The 20857-nt window shown below is 33.1% G+C and overlaps 1 protein-coding gene across 1 annotated transcript; it reads right to left on the bottom strand.

Annotated features, from left to right (window-relative positions):
* Positions 1-11796: 11796 nt before the first annotated feature.
* LOC132175754 (protein HAIKU1) lies at positions 11797-14060 on the bottom strand. Its single transcript, XM_059587795.2, has 2 exons — positions 12172-14060; positions 11797-12090 (listed from the first exon to the last, which is right to left on the bottom strand). Exon 1 carries the CDS (start codon positions 13237-13239, stop codon positions 12298-12300), a length of 942 nt encoding a protein of 313 aa, XP_059443778.1. The 5' UTR covers positions 13240-14060; the 3' UTR covers positions 11797-12090; positions 12172-12297.
* Positions 14061-20857: the final 6797 nt, after the last annotated feature.

Consider the following 20857-nt stretch of genomic DNA (forward strand, 5'->3'; position numbering starts at 1 on the left):
CACGTTGGATTTTTCGTTCATTAACAGAATACGGCCTTCGCTAGATTTCATCATTTCACGTTGGATTACCATAACGTTCTTGAAGTAATTAACTATAATCATGCTGACACGGTTAGTTTATATGAGCTTTCCCCCCTTAATTGGATCTTAGATTTATTTTCCTTTTTATTTCTTCACCTCGACCTGGGAACTTGTAGTTTGAGCTCTATCATCTTGTCTTGAATCTTAAGCTCTCAAAATCTTTTTCCTGGCCGGAATTGTACGAGCATATACCTTATCCAACAAAAATATTTAATGTGAAAACAACAAGAGATATTTAAGCAACAAATGAAGCCATCAAATCATTCATTCATAGAAATAGGGATATCCTCAGATATTTTGTGTGTAAATTAGTAATTAACTAAAATCATAGTCATACAATCATAATAAAAGTTGAAAGTATTAATTGAAATTGTAAAGGGAAGAAGAAAGATCTTGAAATCTTTCAATATAAATGGGATCACAAAAAAAGAAGTGATGGATAAACCTAGTGGGGCAGAGAAGGTTGTTTGAATAGTTATTTTCCTTGGAAAGTTGTATGGACGTCAAAGCAGCTGCAAATATCATCCGACTTGTCAAAATCCATCTGCGATATATATACATATATATCCATTTAATCCAGAGATTAGATGGATGTGATTGAGCCAATAAACATATCACTTGGTTTTGACCTAACTTTAAATCATGATCGCACGTTGGAGGAGGCTTTTATGATTGCCTATACCACGTGAAGAGCACTAACCCCACGACAAGAAAGTCTTGAGAAAGGGACTTTCCTCTTTTTGTTAGGCTAAGCAGGCCAATCAAACAGTGGATGACTGGGATGCAAGTTGCCAACTTGGAAATTAAATATAGAAAGAAAAAATATGGCTTTTCTGTGGGATGCCAAAGAATCCTTTTCCTCATTTTCAGGCATTTTCTTTGCTTATTTATTGGTTCTTTTTTGCAACAAAAGAAGTGGCCACGATTTGAAGCAAAGGTGCCTAAATCCCCATCAAAGAGGGCATAGGATTTGTTTAGTGAATCTTATGATATGAGCCCAAGAAAAATGTCAATCTATAACCTATGCTCTCTTCTCTTGGTTTGCCCCCTCGATGCCATTTTATTTTCACCATCAAATCATCAGTATCAGCATATATAACAGTCGTATAACAATATTATACTGAATATCATTATTCTTTTCTTCTTTTTCATCCTAAACTAGCATGATTCGTATCCTTTTAGCGGGAAACACAAGTGATGGACTAAAAAAATTGAGAAAATATCATCCAAACATCAAACTTATATTAAGAAAATACCATTCCCTTTTTGATGGGGTGAACCAAAAGATTAGTTTAAGTTCTTCTTCCACTTCTAGTCAAGGAAAGGTGTCCATATGTAGTTAAATTCACCCTAGCTAGTGGAGATCTACAAGCTGCAAAGGAAAAAAGCTATTTCAGAATTTGGTTCCCTTATCATCCAAACTATTTCTTTAGTCATATTCTGAAAAGAAATATTAATTAAGTGATTTTCTATTCTTATTTAAATTTGACTTAGACACATTTTTCCAAGCAATATTCAGCCTCCAATAAGGAGTCCACGACAATGTTTCCATTGTTAATTGATTCATGTTACATAAGCACGTGGCTCACAACCACCAACATTAACCCAATATGTAGAGTCATCATGTACTCACGGCAAAAAGCCCTACTTTTAAGTGGGAATATTATTTATTTTACGGTTTAAATTAGATTTATTTTTGTTTAACGGTTTACATGGTGTCACGTCATTTAAAATTTAAAATGATATAGTAATTACATATATACTATTAGATCTATAAAACTTAATGTAGACCATAAAATGAAATGATTTATCCTGATTGCACCCGTGAACAAAAATGAACTTTAGTCAAAATTTTGGGCTTTCATAAAATCATAATAATGAGACTTTATTTTTAAGCATTTACAATATCTCGAATAAAACCCGAGTAATCTTCCATGTAAACTTGCTCTAAGGGTTACTGAATTGCTACCTTTGGTAGTTTATGAGCAGCCATATTTGTTTCCCTTTTGACGTGACACAAGTTTCACATTCAAAAACCATGGTGAATTATCTTTGCATCTTCGATTAATTTCCCATCTCGACTTCAAGATTATCCTTTCATCCACAAAGCATTTAAAACGATCCATAGCATCCCCTCCAACATTATACTAGAGATATCCAAATCTCTATTGAATTTCACCGTCTTTCAAACCGCATCAAGAGCCTGTTTAGGATTACGTTTGAGAAATAGAGTTTTTAAGTCAAAAAAAACTTTTAAGCTTTTGCCAAAAGTACGTTTTTGTCATTTTTAGGCTTTTTAAACCTTTAATTAAAAGCGCTTTTAATTTTTTTTACCAAACGAATACTTCTTTCTTCAAATAGACTTTTTGAGTGTTGAAATCACTTTTAGGTCACTCAAACACAATCACAAATAGACCACACGTGTATGATCAATTATGAAAGACTTAAAAGAACACATAAATGCCAAAACATTCCCCTCGTAATCATTGATCAATTATTGGGCAGATGAAGAACACTTAACATTCAAGGGGGTGATCAATGATCGATCAAAATACATAGTATGTATAATTTAATTCACTTGTGATTAATGTTTGGAAAGCTTGAGTCAATAATTTCAAACAATTTTCACATACAACTTGCTGTCTTGAATAATTCATTAATAGATTAGAAAAACAAAAAACACTTCATTAATTAGTTGGCATTGGGCCCTTTGGTATCAAAGTTTAGGTGTTCTAGGACAGAGCTCATTGTCAATTCATCATCCGAATAATAATAATAATAATACATAACAAGTGGCGAATATTCCTAGCTAGCTAGCTAGTTCGTCGGATTACTGAAATTATATTTCAATTGAAAAGAATCTTTTTGATGGTTTCTCGATCGATCCATCGGAAAAGAAAAGGTCAACTACTTTCTATGGAAAATTATATAATTAAATATAGTTGTTGCCTAACAATATGATATTATTCGTGATTATATGTTATTTTAATTTGCTAAACAATTTATTTAATTATATATGCTATGATTTATTGAACTCGTTTCATATCATGTTGAAAAACTGAGAGATTTGCACACGTTGTTAATTTCCAGAATCATTTTTAAAATCCAAATAAGTTCTGAGAGAATTGAATATTTGGATCATTTGTCAATTTCTCAATCAATTATTCTCTTAAAACGTTTAAAAATCGTTTGATTTTTAAGACATTTTGCTCATTCAATCAATTACTACCACAAAATATTAGAAATATCATTTTTTTTTTTTTTTAATTATTAAATTGGGTCCATCGTATTTTGTTCTTCCAAGTAAAGGCAGGGCAAAATATCCAACAAATCAACCAACCCAACTAGGAACCAACTGAAAATGATCAGTTGATCGAACGGTTCGAGGTTAGTTAATGTTGATACAAATGACCGTACATATGTAATTCACCCTTTTCTTTTGTAGCTTTATACCCTTCATGGTAATCATTTTATTGACTTAGGTATTAGAGTGTTCTGATCTAGTAGTATTTTTCGAAAAATCACTTTTGTTTGATCGCGCCTTTGACTATTTCATTTGAAAATCAATTCACGTGAGCAGAGCAGCACTGCTGCACCTCAATAACATTTACTTACTACTTTTTCAATACAAACTCTTTCATATTTTCTATTCAACTATCTATTTTCATTAAATATGATTTCACTTTTTTTTTCTTTTTTTTTTTTAATCTTAAACCATATATTAAAAGAGAAGAGAGAGAAATGATTATAAAAAAGGAATAATATATTATATGGGCATGGATATTTCTTCTCAAGGATTTGAGCTATGTGATTACTAAGTGGTGCCTTGCTTTATTTGTAGACCTATATCTATATTGGGTTAGAGGAAGTTTTTACAATTCACCATATCAAATTGTCATACTATTTTTAAGCATGTGAAAAATACGTGTTTTTAACAATATTAAAATGGTTGGGGTATATTCGATCTATTAAAAAAGCATGTAATTGTCACATTTTATTATATATATATATTTCTCACATGCGAAGCTAAGAAACACATACAAAATTTATAGATTGGATTAGAAGAAGTTTCTTTCACCAAATTTCAGAATATATATATATATATATATGTGTGTCCTACAGGGTTGGTGAAAAGTGAAAGGTAAATTTAAGGAAAATGATTGGTAGGTTTATGGAAGTAATTGTTGAAATTTCTTATCTGCTGTCAAAAGTCCACTATAATTGGGTCACTTCCTAATTCCTAATTCCACTAATACTTAAAATTCAGGATTGCTTTATATATATATATATATATATATATATATATATATATATATATATATATAAGGATTAAGGAATGATCAAAGGGTTGTGTGGTATGAAGTATTAATCTTTATGTATTAAGTTATTTATAAAAAATATGAAGTAGCTCAATATTGGTGGTGTTTGATATCTCATTTTAGGAGTGATTTTTTATATTTTAGCTGAAAAAATTGTTTTAATGTGACATAAAAATAAAAAATAGTTGACTTTTTGTAGTTTTGTGAGGAAAGTTATTTCATTCATGTTTTAACCTTTTGGGTAAAAAAAAAAGAGGGGTTAGCAAACAAGCCCAACATCATGGCATGCATTTCAACCTTAGTACACACACTCTTGACTATTTATGTAATTGAGCATTACAAAAAGGAAATTCATGGTTTAACTTTGTTGAAATCATGTTTGACCAAATTTTGCTCTATTTTTCTTCCCCGAGTGAAAATTTGATTAGGGATCAATGATAGCGGAATAGGCTTGGTAGATTTTGTGACTCGTCGGAGCTCTAAAAGGAGAGATCAGGATTTCCTCGAGTTTTTCAAATTTCTAAATCTGGCCGTCTATTATATCTAAGGGTAAGAAAAAAATTGTCACTTTTTTGTCTTACTAAGAAAGCACCTAAACTCCTTTTTTTTTTTTCAAAACAAAAATCAACGCACAACACTTTTTCTTACCTTCTTCCTCAAGTCGGTGAAAAAAATATCTTAGCTTTTACAACCTCTTTTGGGAAAAGAGGAACGTCTCGACAGCATTATTCTTCCTCTTCTCGAGAACACCCAACCTCTTCTGCAGAAGAAATTCTAAAAAAAAAAAAAAAAAAAATCCTTTATTTTACACAATCCTCTATCCCTCACCTCTCTCTCTCTCATTTTTTTTTTTTTTTTTTTTTTAACAAAAGCGTCCTTTTTTTCAGAATATTTTCGGCAAAATACTCTCCAAATGTACGTATTCTTTTTCCAAAAGAGGATTATGTAATACTCGTTTACAATTGTTTTTTTCTTTTCAGAATTTCTTCTGCATAATGCTCTCCAGAAGAGGTTGCAAAAGTTAGAATTTTCTTTTCCACTTTGACGTGAGGAAAAAGAAGTGTGCATTGTTTTTTGTTTTGGGAGAGAAACAAGTTTAGATGCTTCCTTGATAATTATATATATATATATATATATATATATATATATATATATATATAATTGTAATTTTATATAGAGTGATCTAATGGGGTGCCTACTTTTTTTTTTTTCTAATTAATGGGGTGTCTACTTTATTACAGACTGTAGGTGACTAATATAGTAGAAGCTCGATTATCCATCACCTACAGTCTGTAATAAAGTAGACACCCCATTAGATCACTCTATATAAAATTAAAATTATATATATAGTGATTTTAAAGTGACGAAAACCCAATAAGTAATTTTTTTTTTTTCTTTTTTTGAAAAACTAGGGACCAATTTTCTTTTATTTTCCCTAAATTCTTAAAACTTGTAAAGATATAAGATGAATTTTAGTTTTATGTTATGGATCCCTAACCTAATTATTTAAGTTAATCAGCATAATAATATTTATAAGCATCCTAAATTTTCTATCACTCTTAGCTATCATCTCTCTCTCTTTCATATTATATTATTATTGCACTCATTTTAATTTTATCATAAAAATCCATGTAAGGCAGAGTTATTTAATTGTTAGTTTGACTATTAAGGGGAGATATTATTAATTATCATTGTATTCGGTGGACAATGGATATTAATTAATTAGTATTTTTAAATTCATAGTAAGATTTAATGTAGTGCCCAAACAGGATTCATTTATGCTTGGATGGTAAATATATAGTATTTCAACTGTAATACCATATGATGTTAGATTGACTTGCACAAGCATAATAAACAATTAACTGTAAATCCATAAGTAAATCCCATATTTGGCATTGTCTAAGGAAATCCGATACGCAACTATGATTGGTAACCTAACGATCAAAACGATAGTGACATTGCTCCGAGGCCTAGAGGTTTCAAAAAAAAGATTGCCGGCGTATAATTTAAACGTAGTATTTTCAACATTCTATTGTGAAGTTTAAGTCAAATAAGCATTCGATTATTTGTTGACCCACCATCGGCCCAAACTACTAGCCCTGTTGGCCCAATCCATCAACCTACTATCGACCTAGCCCATTGGCCCCATCGGCGGGCAGCGGCAACTGTTGTCTCCTGCTGTCGTTCGACTAGAGATATTGCCTCAACCCATCTAGTTTATTCTGGATAGCCAAAATCTTTGCAGTTCTTTGCTTAAGGCAACTAGTTGAGATTTTCGGCAGTCTGGGGTCATCCCAGCGTCTGCCAAAGTTTGACGTGGCCATTTAAAAAAAAAAAAAAATTGAAGAAGAGAGATATTAATGAAAAATCCAAATTTAAAGTATTAGTACTAAATTTGAGGTATTTGCATCAAATTTGAGACATTAGCACCAAATTTCGGATGATCGAATTCTTTTTGGGTGATACAATCCCTAAAAGGTTAATCTTCCACACCTAAATTTTAGTTTTGAATCCAAAAGTAAGTTTTGAAGCATTAAAAATTAAATATTAACTTATAGAAATTTAATTAACAAAAAAAATAAAGACAAGTTTTTTATTTTTTATTAATATATGTGCTAGGCAGCCGCATACCAGGACTTTAAGGCAACTACCACAAGAGAGAGAGAGAGTGCGTGTGTGTGTGTGTGAAAATCTTAGCAGCTCTTGGAAAATTTCAAGCTGTTATCGAATCCCATTTCACATGATTGAGATTTGGGAGTTTATGGCCTCAAAGATACCCAAAAAAACCCATTTTCTGACTCCCGTAAATCATTCAATGATCAACCATATTAGGTCAGACAATTAAATACCATTACCATACATGCAATTTTTCATCATGTAAAGCCTCAAGGCCCAGGACCACAAACAAAAACCATCAGCCAATAGATTGAATATAAATCTCTCCAACACATCAACACCGGTTGAATTCAATCTAACCAGTGCATGTACTTATATGAGGTGCCGGTCTTACATAACTTGTTAACTGCGAAGGGTACTGCTAAGAGTACTACATATTTTTGACAGTTTACTTAATACTGTTACCCAAAAAAAAAATTACGTCAGTCACTAAAATATAGACCACCATGAACAGTCCACATAGCACTTACTGTGTTAGCTACTAAAAATGAAAGATTTTTTAGTCAACTAACATATACAATCGAGGACCACAGGTAAAGGTGACCTTTCAGGTTTTTGGTACAAATGAAAGTGACTTTGTAGAGAAGTTTCTTGGCAAAGGAGAGCTGATTTCAAAGTTGGATTAAAGGTTTTGGTATAAATTGAAGTTCAGTAGTTGAGCACCAATAATTCATGAATCTCCATCTCAAAAGTCAAGAAAACTCACTCCTCTTTGGCTCTTTCTTCTTTCCAGGAAAAGAACAGAAATTCTAGTGTCATCAATTTCCTTTTAACTTTGAAGCCTTTGAACTCACCTTAAAAGAAAGACACCCAACTCAAAGAAAAGTAAAAGAAAATTTCCTCAAAAGATTCTAACAAGCCATGACACTAGCAAAATGGTTCTGAAACATCCTAGGCTTTGAAAACCAAGCAGGGGTTTCTGAACCATACAAATCATGTTAAGCCTCACAATATACCTTCTATCAAAACTTTGAGACACAACACAACTTACGCAAATAGTGTTAAATAGACATATACAGAATTTCCAATCAGATAACTTAGGATTTTCAACATTTTACCACATTGGAAGGCATTACTCTAACTATCGGCCAGTGTTCTAAACAGGGGCAGTGAAAGAGAGACTGAAACCGTCAGTAGGCAGTACTCAAGTCAGATGGAGGCTTGAGTTCTGGGGACATTTTATTGGATTATCGACATATCGAACAGCATGATATCAAGTCAATACTCAGTAGGTGCCATTCTCAAACTGGCCGGCCGGCGCCGCAGAATACAGATCATAACTCCATCCGATTGACCTAAACATTTAACCTGCCAGTAAAATGTTTAAACCATAACTCACTCAAATAATCTATAGGCTACACTGGATGCTTCTGACCTACTACTTTAGATTTAGAAGCTCTTTTAAAGCCTGCCTCTGGGCTCTCCCCAGGGCAAACTGGTCTTAAACGACATTGAGGCAGTTAAGGACACCAAGTCACCAACCTCTCTCCAAGCTTGGATATGTTTGTTTCCTTGCAGAAGCAGCTCCGAACTAGTAGGCATATAGAAAGAGGCAATTTGAAGTCTTCCTAAGCATTCGCCTAATTAAGCTTAAGCATAGCTGATTATGCACTTTTTTACCCTTTTACTCATGGATTATTAATGCATACATCTAATGTGACCATTATTTAAGCCATTTATCTTTATATTCACCCTTTTTTTTCTTACACCCTTTGTATATGATAATTTCAAGATCAAATTTCTACAATTTGGTCACAAAATTTTATATGCAACCAAGTTCCTTCTGTGTTATGTTTAGCTTGTTTTATTAAATACAATGTTGATATGCAATTATGGATAAGATAAGATGTGGATTTTCTTTCTTCAACTTTGCTATCATGCACAGGAAATGTATGTTGTCAATAAATGTTTAATATTTATAAATAAAATATCAAAATGGACTTTTTGTCAACAACTTATAATCACCTAGAAGGGAGTACAGCATCTCAGTTTACACATTTGCCTTTCAAAGCAATGCTCCTACTAAGGAATTCAAGTGGTTTCAAGTCTTACTCAACAAGCAATGCCTATAGTTGGATGTGATGATTCAAGGTCATGGCTTCCATGGTAGAGGACATCATGAAGGTTTTTTGTGACTTCCATGGTAGAGACAAGTTTGAGAGGAGCCTAAGATTTTAGTGGTTGTTGACTTCAAAGACTTTCACCCGATTAGTCTTGTGGGGAGCATTTACAAAATTATACAATTATTGCTAAAATTTTAGCAAACAGACTTAAGATGGTGTTGGAGAAGATTACCTCTAAGTCGCATAATGCATTCATATGAGGAGGGCAAATCCTAGATCATGTTCTTATCACCAATGAATGCCTTGATAATAAATTAAGATCTTAAGAGCCGGTGCTATCTACAAAATGGATTCAAAAAAAGCTTCCAATCATGTTGATTGGGATTTTTTGTCGAACATGTTGAGGAAGTGTGGCTTTGGGGGGGGGGGGGGGGGGGGGGGGGGAATGGTGCTCCTAGAAAAAGGCTTAAGATGATGTTGGAGAAGATTATCTCTAAGTCAGAAGCCATTCATACGAGATAGGCAAATACTTGATCCAATTCTTATCGCCAATGAATACCTTGATAGTAGATTAAGATCTAGAGAGATGGGTGTTATCTGCAAATGGATTTAAAAAAAACTTATGATCATGTTAATTGATATTTGTTGTTGTATATGCTGAGATGGTGTGGCTTTGAGAGGAAATGGTGCTCCTAGATAGCTCATTGCATTTCTTTAGTGCGATTCTTGATTTTAGTGAACAACACTCCAATAGATTTTTTCAACAGTTCTCGTGGCTTGAGATAAGGGGACCCTCTGTCCCCTTGGTTGTTTGTGAAGCAGTTGGGTAGAATAATTTTTGTTGTCATGGGTGGGGGGTTGTCTAGTTTCTCAGTGGGTAATGTTGGTGGGATTGATTTCTCTCACTAGTTGTTTGCTTATGATACTTTGATCTTCTGTAGGGCTAAATCAGACCACCTTTGTCATCTTCATTGCTTATTCCTATGCTTTGAAGCTGTTTCAGGCTTGAAGTTTAACTTGGCTAAGTCAGAACCGAATCCTATGGGAAATGTTGATCATGCAGAAAGGTTGGCTGGTATTCAGGTTGTGAAACTCTTTGCATATGAAGTATCTTGGCCTACCGTTGTGGGCCTCCTATAAGGCCAAGCAAATTTCGGACAATGTTATTAAGATCCCCTCCAAAAGAGGGTTATTTAAGGTTAGATCCTTCTAATGTGCCTTAGTTTGTAGTGAAGGTTATGACTTCCCTCGAAAGAGTGCCTTGCGGACTAAGGTTCCCTTGAGAGTAATCTTTTTCGCTTGGTCAACGGTTCTAAGTAAGATCCTTACCATGGATAACATCAAGAAGTAACTCATTATTGTGTTGGATAGATGTTGCATGTGCAAGAGGAATGGGGAGTCTGTAGACAACAAATTCCTCATTGTGACGTGGCTTATACCATTTGGGTTGCCTTTTTCAGTTGTTTTGGACTATCATGAGTTATGCCTAGACGGGTAGTCAACCTATATACTTGTTTCTGGACTATTGGCAGTACGCTGAGTGCTGCTGTGTGGTAGATAATGCCTATGTGCTTTCTTTATTGATTTCCTTATTCTTTTTGCTCCTTCTAGCTACAAACTTTTTCTTGTATACTTTATGTGTACATAAGGACGTCTTACGCTTTTAATGATGTTTGTCAATTACTTCTCCAAAAAAAAAAGGGGTTATCAGCAAAACATTCTTCAGCCCCTTACCCAACTTCATGTCTCTAATCTACAACTAACAGTAAAAATGTATACTTGACCAACAACTAACAGTAAAAATGTATACTTGACTGCGTACATTAAAACCAGTAGGTACCATCAGATTTTGGCCAGACATTCCTACAGGGATTTCCAATAGTTCACTGAAAATTTAGATGCAACTTACAGAATCCTGGCAACATCAGTCTTATATAAATAAGGACATAATGAGGGCCCACATGTCCAAACTTAAACATGATTGTTGAATGCTATATATATATAAGGGTATACAATGTTTGACCATAGGTAAAAAGCAGCTGAACTGGGGGCGCACAAAAGAGTTAAAAAGTCGAATAAAAATTAATAGAATTCTTGCAATGCCAGAATATATCTATTTCGAAACACATATAGAAGTTGAGGAAGAAGAGGCAAAAAAAAAAAAAAAAAAAAACTTATAAAAATAGGAGTAAGAAGAAGAGGAGGGTAAAGAAACCAAGTAAAAAGGACTTGGGAGACAATAACAGGGTCTCAATGAATATATGAGATCACCACCAGATCTCACTGACATCCATAATGCAACTTAAAACCGAACCAAGGTCTGTGGCACCACTATAGACAAGCATGGCCATTTAAGTAAATTATTAGAATTGAACCACAGGCAGACGAAGAAGAAGTCAAATGTTAGATGAAACAATAAATCAGATACATCAAAGAGATAACTTACAATATAGTTCTAGATCAAATGAAGTTCAGAAAATCATAAATAAAAAGTGAGATATATATAAAGCAGATACATTAGGATACTAACCCCAGCTAATCTCTTTCTTTCTAAAGGAAAATCAAATTCATAAGTAATATAAATCTTTCATTATCTAGTACATTTACATGAGTATACAGATTCTTGTAGACCGAAATGCCTTTATCGAAATTTGAACTGCTCAAACATTATAAACCTTTATTAATAAACCAGCAGTTTGAGAATTACAGCCACAGGCCTATTAACTGAAGATGAATTTCACTTCAAACTAAAAAAGATTACAGTCAAGATATTACAAAAACACGATAATTCTTAAACTAGATAGCCTACATTAAAATTCTACCTCTTTTCATGTTACAGCTCTGTCCAATTGTCCAATTGAATTGTCTGGTCTTCACTACATTGCCTAATATAAAACTTGTCCAGAAAACAAAAGATTGCAGCTGGTACAGATTCTATATAACAAAACAAGCTGCAAGATGGGTATCAACGAATGAGAAACAAGAAAAGAGATGTGAGAAACAAACACTAGAGTGACCAAAAGGCCTCTTACATCAGCAGCGTCCATTGCATTTTCACAAGAGAAGGTCTTACGAGAAGTAGATGAGTCCACGGAAAGATAAAAGCACTTCTGATCAAGCAACATACATGCTCATGGGTAAAGATGCTATGAAAAGGATTATTGGTCCCTCCATCTTGGACTTGGCATGGGGAAGAACCCTGAAGGAGATAATGGAAATAGGCCAGGAGAAAGTGGAGGTTGAGGCCCTGGACCTAAAATCCCTGATTGAGCCATGGGTGAAAATGCAAAATTGGGTGTCAAAGGTGGAGGAAACTGAATCCCAGGCGAGAACAATGGATAAGGCGATCGAGGTGATGACAAATTGAAGTAACCAGTTGGGGATGGCAAGAGGAACTGAGAAGTTGGAGAGGGTAAAAGGGCAGGACCGTTCCCTTGTGGGGAAGGGAGATTAGGCATAGGTGGGATTGGACCATTCATTCTTGGGGAAGGGAGAGCAGGCATGCGAGGATTAGGAAGTAAAGCAGTTGACTGCGGTGGAACCTGCATTTGACCTGGAAATTGCAGTTGTGGTTGAGCCTGCCCTTGAGCTTGGTTGCCCCTTGAACCTGGATCCATCATCGAAGTTTGAAGGTAACGCATGTAAGCCGAGATAGGAGACTCGGCTGTATTTCCCCAGAATGAGTCCCCAGGTGTCAATGGCTGCAAAGGCGTGGGCGATGGCTGTCCAAACTGACCAGATCTAACATAGTTATGATTGTACACCATTGGGGGAGGGGCTGCAGGGAGCGGAACTGGAGAGGGTATGTGAGCTCGGTTGATGGGCGTTAAAGGGGGAGGCCGAATTTTCTGTAGCCTCATACTCGGGGGTTTAGGCGGGTTGCTGGGAGGTCTAGGTGCAGGTTCATGAGAAGGTGAACCAGTGAGCTGCTGAACGATATTTCGAAAGTCGTTCTTGCTTATGTTGTAAACCTGAGGCTGAGGTTGCTGCCTAGCAGGATTATTTGCAAAATTTGGCTGGTGCAAGGGACTCTTCCTTATATTCTTCCCCATTTTATTCACACCCAAATGCTCATTATGCCGGTTCTTCGAGTTATCCATTTGGTAAAATACAAACACAATATCACTTGAACAAAGAAATATCGCTTTTTGAAAGGTCGCCCTAATTCAAACCATTCATAAGCTCCAAGCAGTACCAAAAAGCGCAAACACTAGCAATCTTTCGTGTAATCCAAGCTCAAATACCAACTGTTTCCGCAAACCAAATACTTAGTTCCTCTATATGCCCACACACTGAACAAAACCATTCAAAGCTTCAAACAAAACCCAGAACCTCAACATTCAAGCTCAAAACAACCCTGAATAATTCACAGCTACGCAAGCATAGAACAAATCAACCCCACCAGAAGTAACAAATATCAAAACCCAATAGAGCTGAGATTCAGAAGCAGAAAAACATACCCTTTTCTTTGCTCAGAGAAACCCAAAACTCCTTCAAATCCCAAGCCTCAGATGCTTGAATTATACCAAATGATAACTCTGAAATCTCCCACCAGATTCCACTCCGCAGAACCCAGAAAGCAAAAGAACCCCACAAAGGAAGCAGAATTCTGACAAAAAGTGAACCTTGGTATACTCTCAAAGCTCAATTCAAACTCCCCCAACAAAAAACAATAATTTCTCTTCCGGGTTTGAACGCTCCAACAAGAAAATCAATTAAGCACAAAGAAAGCAAGACAAGGAAAAGAGAGAGGGAATTGGTAAAAAATCACGCCTTGACTGGTGGGACTAAGCTCCCAGAAAAGTCCACCCTCAACGTCATCTGACTCATCTTCTTCTTCTTCTTCTTGTGTAATTTCCCTCTCTAGAAGGATGATGAAACCCTAAAGGGTCGAGCTTTGCAGAGTCTAACGCGTTCAATGGTCAATGTGCAAATGAATGAAATGAATAACCTTTTTAGGCAAGAGTGGTATGAGGGACCTACCTGTGGGGCCCGATCACGACCGCCTTAACGTCTTCATTTGATTCGTCTAAAACTGGTTTCGTCTCGTTCTGGGTGTGTCTGCCAGAGCCTTCAGTCAAACATTGACGGAATTTACACCGATTTGCCACTCAATCGGTGATTGGCAATGGCGATCGAACGTGTTTGTTGGTGGATGCAAATTTTCTGATTGATTTCTGAGCCAATGATAATTCAAATATTTTAATTTAGTCAAACCATTAATTAATACAAAATAATATTTACGTAAATTTCACAAATATTTCATAATATTTACTTGACAGACTAAACTAATTTGTAATTTGAAATTGATTGAAACTATCATGTTAAAAAAAAAGGAGAAAGCGCTCAAGGTGGGTATTTCCGACTGTTGATTTTTACCGAGGAAATAAAAGAAATAGAGGTAAAAATGCTTATGTGATAATAATGAGAAGTGGCCCATTCGACAATCTAGTTCGCCTCGAAATTAGAAACCACGAAAGACAAGTTAAATAGAACATCATGGTAAGACCAGAATGTACATAACTTGGAGTGGTTGATGGCTATAATAGCTGCCAAGGGCAAGGGTTCAAGGAAGGAGTCCTCTTCCAGCTTGAAGAAGATGCAGCAGCCTCAACAGCAAAGCTTCACCGGCATTAATATCAAGGAGAGGGAGTTTTTTAAAATAAATACGAAGTTAGCGGATTATGATTAGAAAGTTTGACTTACTTGAAGGGAAAAATACATTTTACTTTTATGAATTATTCACCTATTTGCACTTTTAACTTAATGTTTAAAAAATGACATTTTATCCTCTTAAACTTTTAAATTATTGCAATTTGATCATTCTGACTTTTTTTTTTTCCCAAAATGCCCCACATCCCAAGTTTTTAAAAAAAATTAAAAATTAAGGGGTGGCCGGCCACCCTAGTTAGGCCTAAGGTGGCCCCTTAATTTAATTTTTTTTTTTTTTTTTTTTTAAACTTGGGATTGGGATATTTTTGGAAAAAAAAAAAAAAAGTCAGAATAATCGAATTGTAACAGTTTGAAAGTTTTTGGAGAGAGTAAAGTATCATTTTTTAAACATTGAGATTAAAAATGCAAATAAATGAATAGTTTAAAGAGGTAAAGTGTATTTTTCTCTTATTTTAATTAAATTTGTTAAATTATAATTAATATATATAATCTTATATTTATGGGTTGACATAACTTTTATAATTGTCAAAAGCGAAAATAAATCAAATTAATATCAACGTATTATATATACTCATATTCTGATGCGCAGACTAGAATCGTCGGCGTAATAAAAAGCAAAACCTCAATAGAACAAGTTGAATTAATTAGCAATCAACCTAACATATCCGATGGGAAGTAAAGACTAGGAACAGACAAGAAACATTACATGTACATTGCCATAAATTGACTTATTGACTCTCTAGAAACTCCTAGCCCACCATTCACTAGATATATACTGCTTGGAAGCTTCCAAGGCAGAATCATTTTGAGTCATGGTTGAACACTTGAACTTGGTTGATTTTATATAAAATCATTAATAAGTAAATAAAAAGCTCATTAGCAGTTAATTAATGCTGGGAGATTAATGTAAAATAATTTCAATTCTGGTTTGAACATCATAAAAATGAAGCTTCTTTTTTTTTTTTCCACATCAAAGTTGTCTTCATCGCCTGGTCTAAATCATTATTCAAATCATATTATATTCACTTGTCTATTTCGACAGTGAGTCTTATAAAAATTATCAACCAATAGAACAGTAAATTATCAACAATTTGAGTAGCGAATTGCTAAAGATCGGAATTCCTTTCCTCGTATTTTCATAAAAGCATCGATTATTATTGTCTCATTTCTCTTCGTTCCCTCTTTTTTTTTCCCTATTGTGTTCGACCAATTAAAAAAATGTCGAAAAAGTACATGTTAGGCTGCCTTTAGAATGAAGAAAAAAACAAAAACAAAAAATCCAAATGCCTGTAATTCATCAAAATCCAACTTAGACTTTAGTTTCTTGATGGAGAATACATGGCTGAGTTTTAATTACAGTTTTGCCCATTTTTCAAGATAATGATAAAAAAGTCAATGCCAAATTTTCACAAACCGTCCCCCACTCCAAAATGTATAGTTGGTTGAATTTTCCAAGCAACTCGCCATTGTTTTGAAAAAAAAAACACTTCAATTGCATCAAAGTCTTACAGAACATCAAATATTCAAAAATAAAAAATGTATATTTTCGAACCAATAAATAGACTTAATCTTAGATTAATGAAAAACGTTAGACCTATACTTTTTTTTTACAACTGTTAAAATATAATTGAACGGTGTTAATTTTTTTTTTTTTATTAGTTGACGTGACTTCAATTACATGTTATATAACACAAGTTATAAAACAACAATATATATATGCATGTTGCAATACTTAATAAATGTTATTTTTCATATTTTATCATAAACAAATTTTTTTAAAAAAATTATATATATCTTCCTAATGGCTGCTTGTATGTCTTAAAGGGCACTTGTTCATATATGAATGAGAAAAAGGGTTGCAGCACAGATGCAGAAGTTAGGCAGCTGGCTGACAGGCTGAGTGATCTTCAGCAGCCAACGTGTTGAATCTAAATGCTTAAACCTTCATGCATGTTTGGAAAATCTGATATAATTAGAGATTTTTTTTCTTTTTTCTTTTCTAAGCGATATAATTAGAGTTGTTTGGTGAAGGCGTTAGACGTACGTATGCATCCACTCACTAATTAAACTTGAAATTTCCTCAAACGTGTATAACTTTTGCTTGCACTAGTCGCATCCTCTAAGACACCATGATTATGGTGGAAAATTGCGGGTTCGCTAAAACTTTTTAGAGGGCGTTTTTTATTTTTTAGTTGAAAAATTATTTTGACGTAATGTAATATAAATGTAAAAATAGTTTTAAATATTTTATATCTAATTTGTTTGTTAATAATTTTATTAGAAACTTCAAAACTCGTCATCATCAATGCATTATTGCATTGAGCACTTACCCGAATGAAAACGTCACAACTCCAAACTCTTTAGAATATTCAAATATAGACTTTTCAAAGTCAATCGGATGAGAATAAAAAAATATTTGTTTGACAAAGAGAACATGAGGTTGAATTAGCTACTGTAGATTCACGAGATATATCATCACATCCATGGGCCATCTTTCTTGCAAAAGATGAGTGGGAAAAGGAAGTCAAGTTCTTTATACATTTTTACAATTTTATATCATCGGACTTGAAAGAAATATTAATAAAAGGGTATTTGCGAGATTAATTTATGAGTCAACGTGCGAAAACAAATAACTCCACAAATGTTTTCTTTTTGATAGCCTAAGTTTATCGAAACGGGTTAATAGGTCATTCCGTCATCTGTCTTTCAAATTGAGTAACGTCCACCCATCCAAAGCGATACACATGATTTTGAAAAACTAATTGCATTATTGTGTGTCCTTCTAGTTCAAATTACACATAGACAGACACTATTTAATAAAACAAACCATTTTGATATGTTACTGAGGAGCTCCTTGGATATGTCGGGATGGAGGGAATCGAAGTGAGTAATGAAAATGATGAGGACAATTATAAATCTAGGTTAAATCCCTTAATTCCTAAATTGGAGGCAAGACTCTGTAGTATTAACAAAATAAATAGTAATTTACCATAATATTATAGTAAGGTTCGTGAATTCAAATACTAACTTTAAAGTTCACCTCCAGTTTTAATTAAATAATTTACGTTGTGTTTGAGCCAACAAGTAAAGAATAGTGTTTAAATATCAATTAAATAATTAAAATTCAGTATTTCCTATTAACTTAAACTTTTAGTTGAGTTAAAAATGAAAATTAAGGGTAACTATTGCATTGCAATTGAACCGCCATGTAAACTTATCTTGTTTGCTAATACTTTTTTAGAAGATGGTTTTTGCTTTTGAGTTTCGACAAACACTCATTTTTTTTAGTGCTTTTTGGTCGTGTTTTTAGTGTTTTCGATTAATTTTAGTTTTGATTATTTTATGAGTTTTAAGTTGTTAATTTTTTTTTTTAACTAAACAGTTAAAAAAAAAAAAAAAAAGTCCTAAAAACTGAAAAGTATTAACAAACGAGCTTATTTTTCAAACGGAATCTTTGAAGGTGGACTTAAGAACAAATATAATAGAACATTTGTCAAACTTCAAGGTAAATAATGATTTCTATGTTTTGATAGGTTAACTGTAAAACAGTATTAATGATATATAATTTAGGGAAAAGTTTACTTAGCCCCCTCAAATTACCACTTCAATGACAATCTACACTCAAAACTATTAATTACGACAATTTACCCTCAAAACTATCAAAATAATGATAATGTACCACTCAATGCTAGCAATATGACAAAATTACCCTTATAGAATTTTTAATAAGACAAAAATACCCTTAAAATTTGAAAAAAGGTTTTTTCTTTAGTATTTTTATTTTTATTTTAGTAAAGGTAATTTTGTCATTTTGTTAAAATTGAGAGTACGTTGTCATTGTTTTGATAGTTTGAAAAGTAAATTGTCGCAATTGATAGTTTGTGGAGTAAATTATCGCAATTGATAGTTTAGGGGTAGATTGTCATTGGAGAAGTAGTTTGAGGGAGTTAATTAGACTTTACCCTATAATTTACTACAAAATCTTAGAAAATATGTCAACATCCTATACATATAATGTATTTGACCAGAAAACATGTTCTCCGAATTATAAATAAATTAAAGCTCTTTTTTTTTTTTTTTTTTTTTTGGTCAACAGACTATTCTAGCAATCTCATCCCTTTCGACTTTCGACACATGACTGAACGACCGAACAATTCAAACAGATTTCTTGACTCTAATGCTCCATTTGGTTTGCGGAATATACCATTGGATTAAACTAGTTAACACTAGGTATAGCTAGTCTTTTATTTGGTAACACTTTATTTCTGAAAATAGTCTATTCCCATGTGACAACTAATCTCATACACACATGGTTAGCTAAGTCACTAAAAAATGAGTGGCTTAGCTAATCATATCTTGTGGGATTAAATTAATTGTGTAAATTGCCACAAAAAAAACCCCACTTGTGAGATTAATTTTCGTTCTCTCTCTCTCTCTCTCTCTCTCTCTCTATATATATATATATATATATATATATATATATATATATATCCCTTTTTTTTTCTCCGTCTCTATATTTCGTTATCTCTTTTTTTATCTCTCTTTCTATTTTCTCTCTAATTCTTCTGATACAGTTTTTTTGCAAGTGCAAACAATTTTTTTTTTTTTTTCTCTATGCCGTCTCCCTTCTCTGTACGGTTTCTCAGTTTTTTTTTTTTAATTATGTTTTTTTATTTCTTTTGATTCTCTGTACCGTTTCTCTCTGATTTTCTTCTCTCCGTTTCTCTCTTTTTAATTTTTTTTTTTTTTTTAATTTTGTTTCTCCATATCTCTTTTTTCTTAGTTTTTTTTTTTTTTTGACGGAGAAACAGAATTTGCAAGGTTTTTATAAAATACAAATATATAATCTGTTTTTTGATTTCTTTTGATTCTCTGTACATTCTCCAACTATATTTTTTTTATATAAATAATTTTGAAGCATAATTGCAAAAAAAAAAAGAAAAAGAAAAAAAAGAGAGAAATGCCACATACCTGACATAATTAAAAACAAGAAAGAAAAAGAAATTATAGTAAAGTTGTTTATGTTTAAAAAAAAAAAAAAAAAAAAAAAAGAAGAAGAATAAAAGTCCTTAATAATATAAATTGTATTTGTATTATAAGGGTATTTTAGGAAATTTGATCACAATATGATTTCATTCACCAACATATTGCATTGTACCAAACGAATGAATAGGATTATCTAGTCTATTTCAGTGTTACAATCAAACAAAGGAATATAAATAGCTAATCTATTCCACACTCTTCTATTACTAGTAGTAGCTAATCATTTTCTAATGGACTAGACATTTCGCGAACTAAACGAAGCCTAAATTACTCCTCACACGTTATCTCTCTCTCTCTCTCCTTATGTATAAATTGATCTGGCAAACAATAATTGATGAAATGATTTAAAAAAAATTGTTAGGGTCTAATAATAGAGCTATTTTATAATTAAAATACCTTAAGATAATATGTTATATTTATAAATAACATTATAATTAGGGATTAAAATTTAAATATTAGAGATAATTATTATCATTAGAGTGGTTCATTCTACTTAATCTTTTATTTTTACTATGCATTATAAGTGTCTATTTAAAGACATCCAATCTCATTAATAATAAATTAAGCATAAAATTAATCCCAAATATTATGTTTAAAAAAGGATTTTAGATTTCTTCAGAATCTAAGGTCTAAGTTTCTTTAAAATCTAAAATCTATCACGTATTTACAAAAATCATTTATGTAACAAAATTGATATGCTATATAATTTTTTTTTTTTTTTTTGCTTAATTATTTCATTAATTATATATAGAGTGTCATGTTAGGTTGTAAATGACTTTGTAGTAAAAGATATTTTGCCATTTACAAAGGGTGGCATATGGTTGGCTCCCCAATCCAGCCAGGCTATCCCATAAGACCCACGTGAAAACAAAAGTAATTGGGGTGAGAGAGGCTCGAACTCTCGACCTCAGGATAACTCAGAAGCTATGAGACCTACGCGCTAGCCAACTGCGCCACCACCCCACGATGAACTTCAACTTGGACACTATTACTTAGTAGAAG

Source organism: Corylus avellana, chromosome 3, assembly GCF_965113065.1.
Source record: "Corylus avellana chromosome 3, dhCorAvel1.hap1.2, whole genome shotgun sequence".
NCBI lineage: Eukaryota > Viridiplantae > Streptophyta > Magnoliopsida > Fagales > Betulaceae > Corylus > Corylus avellana.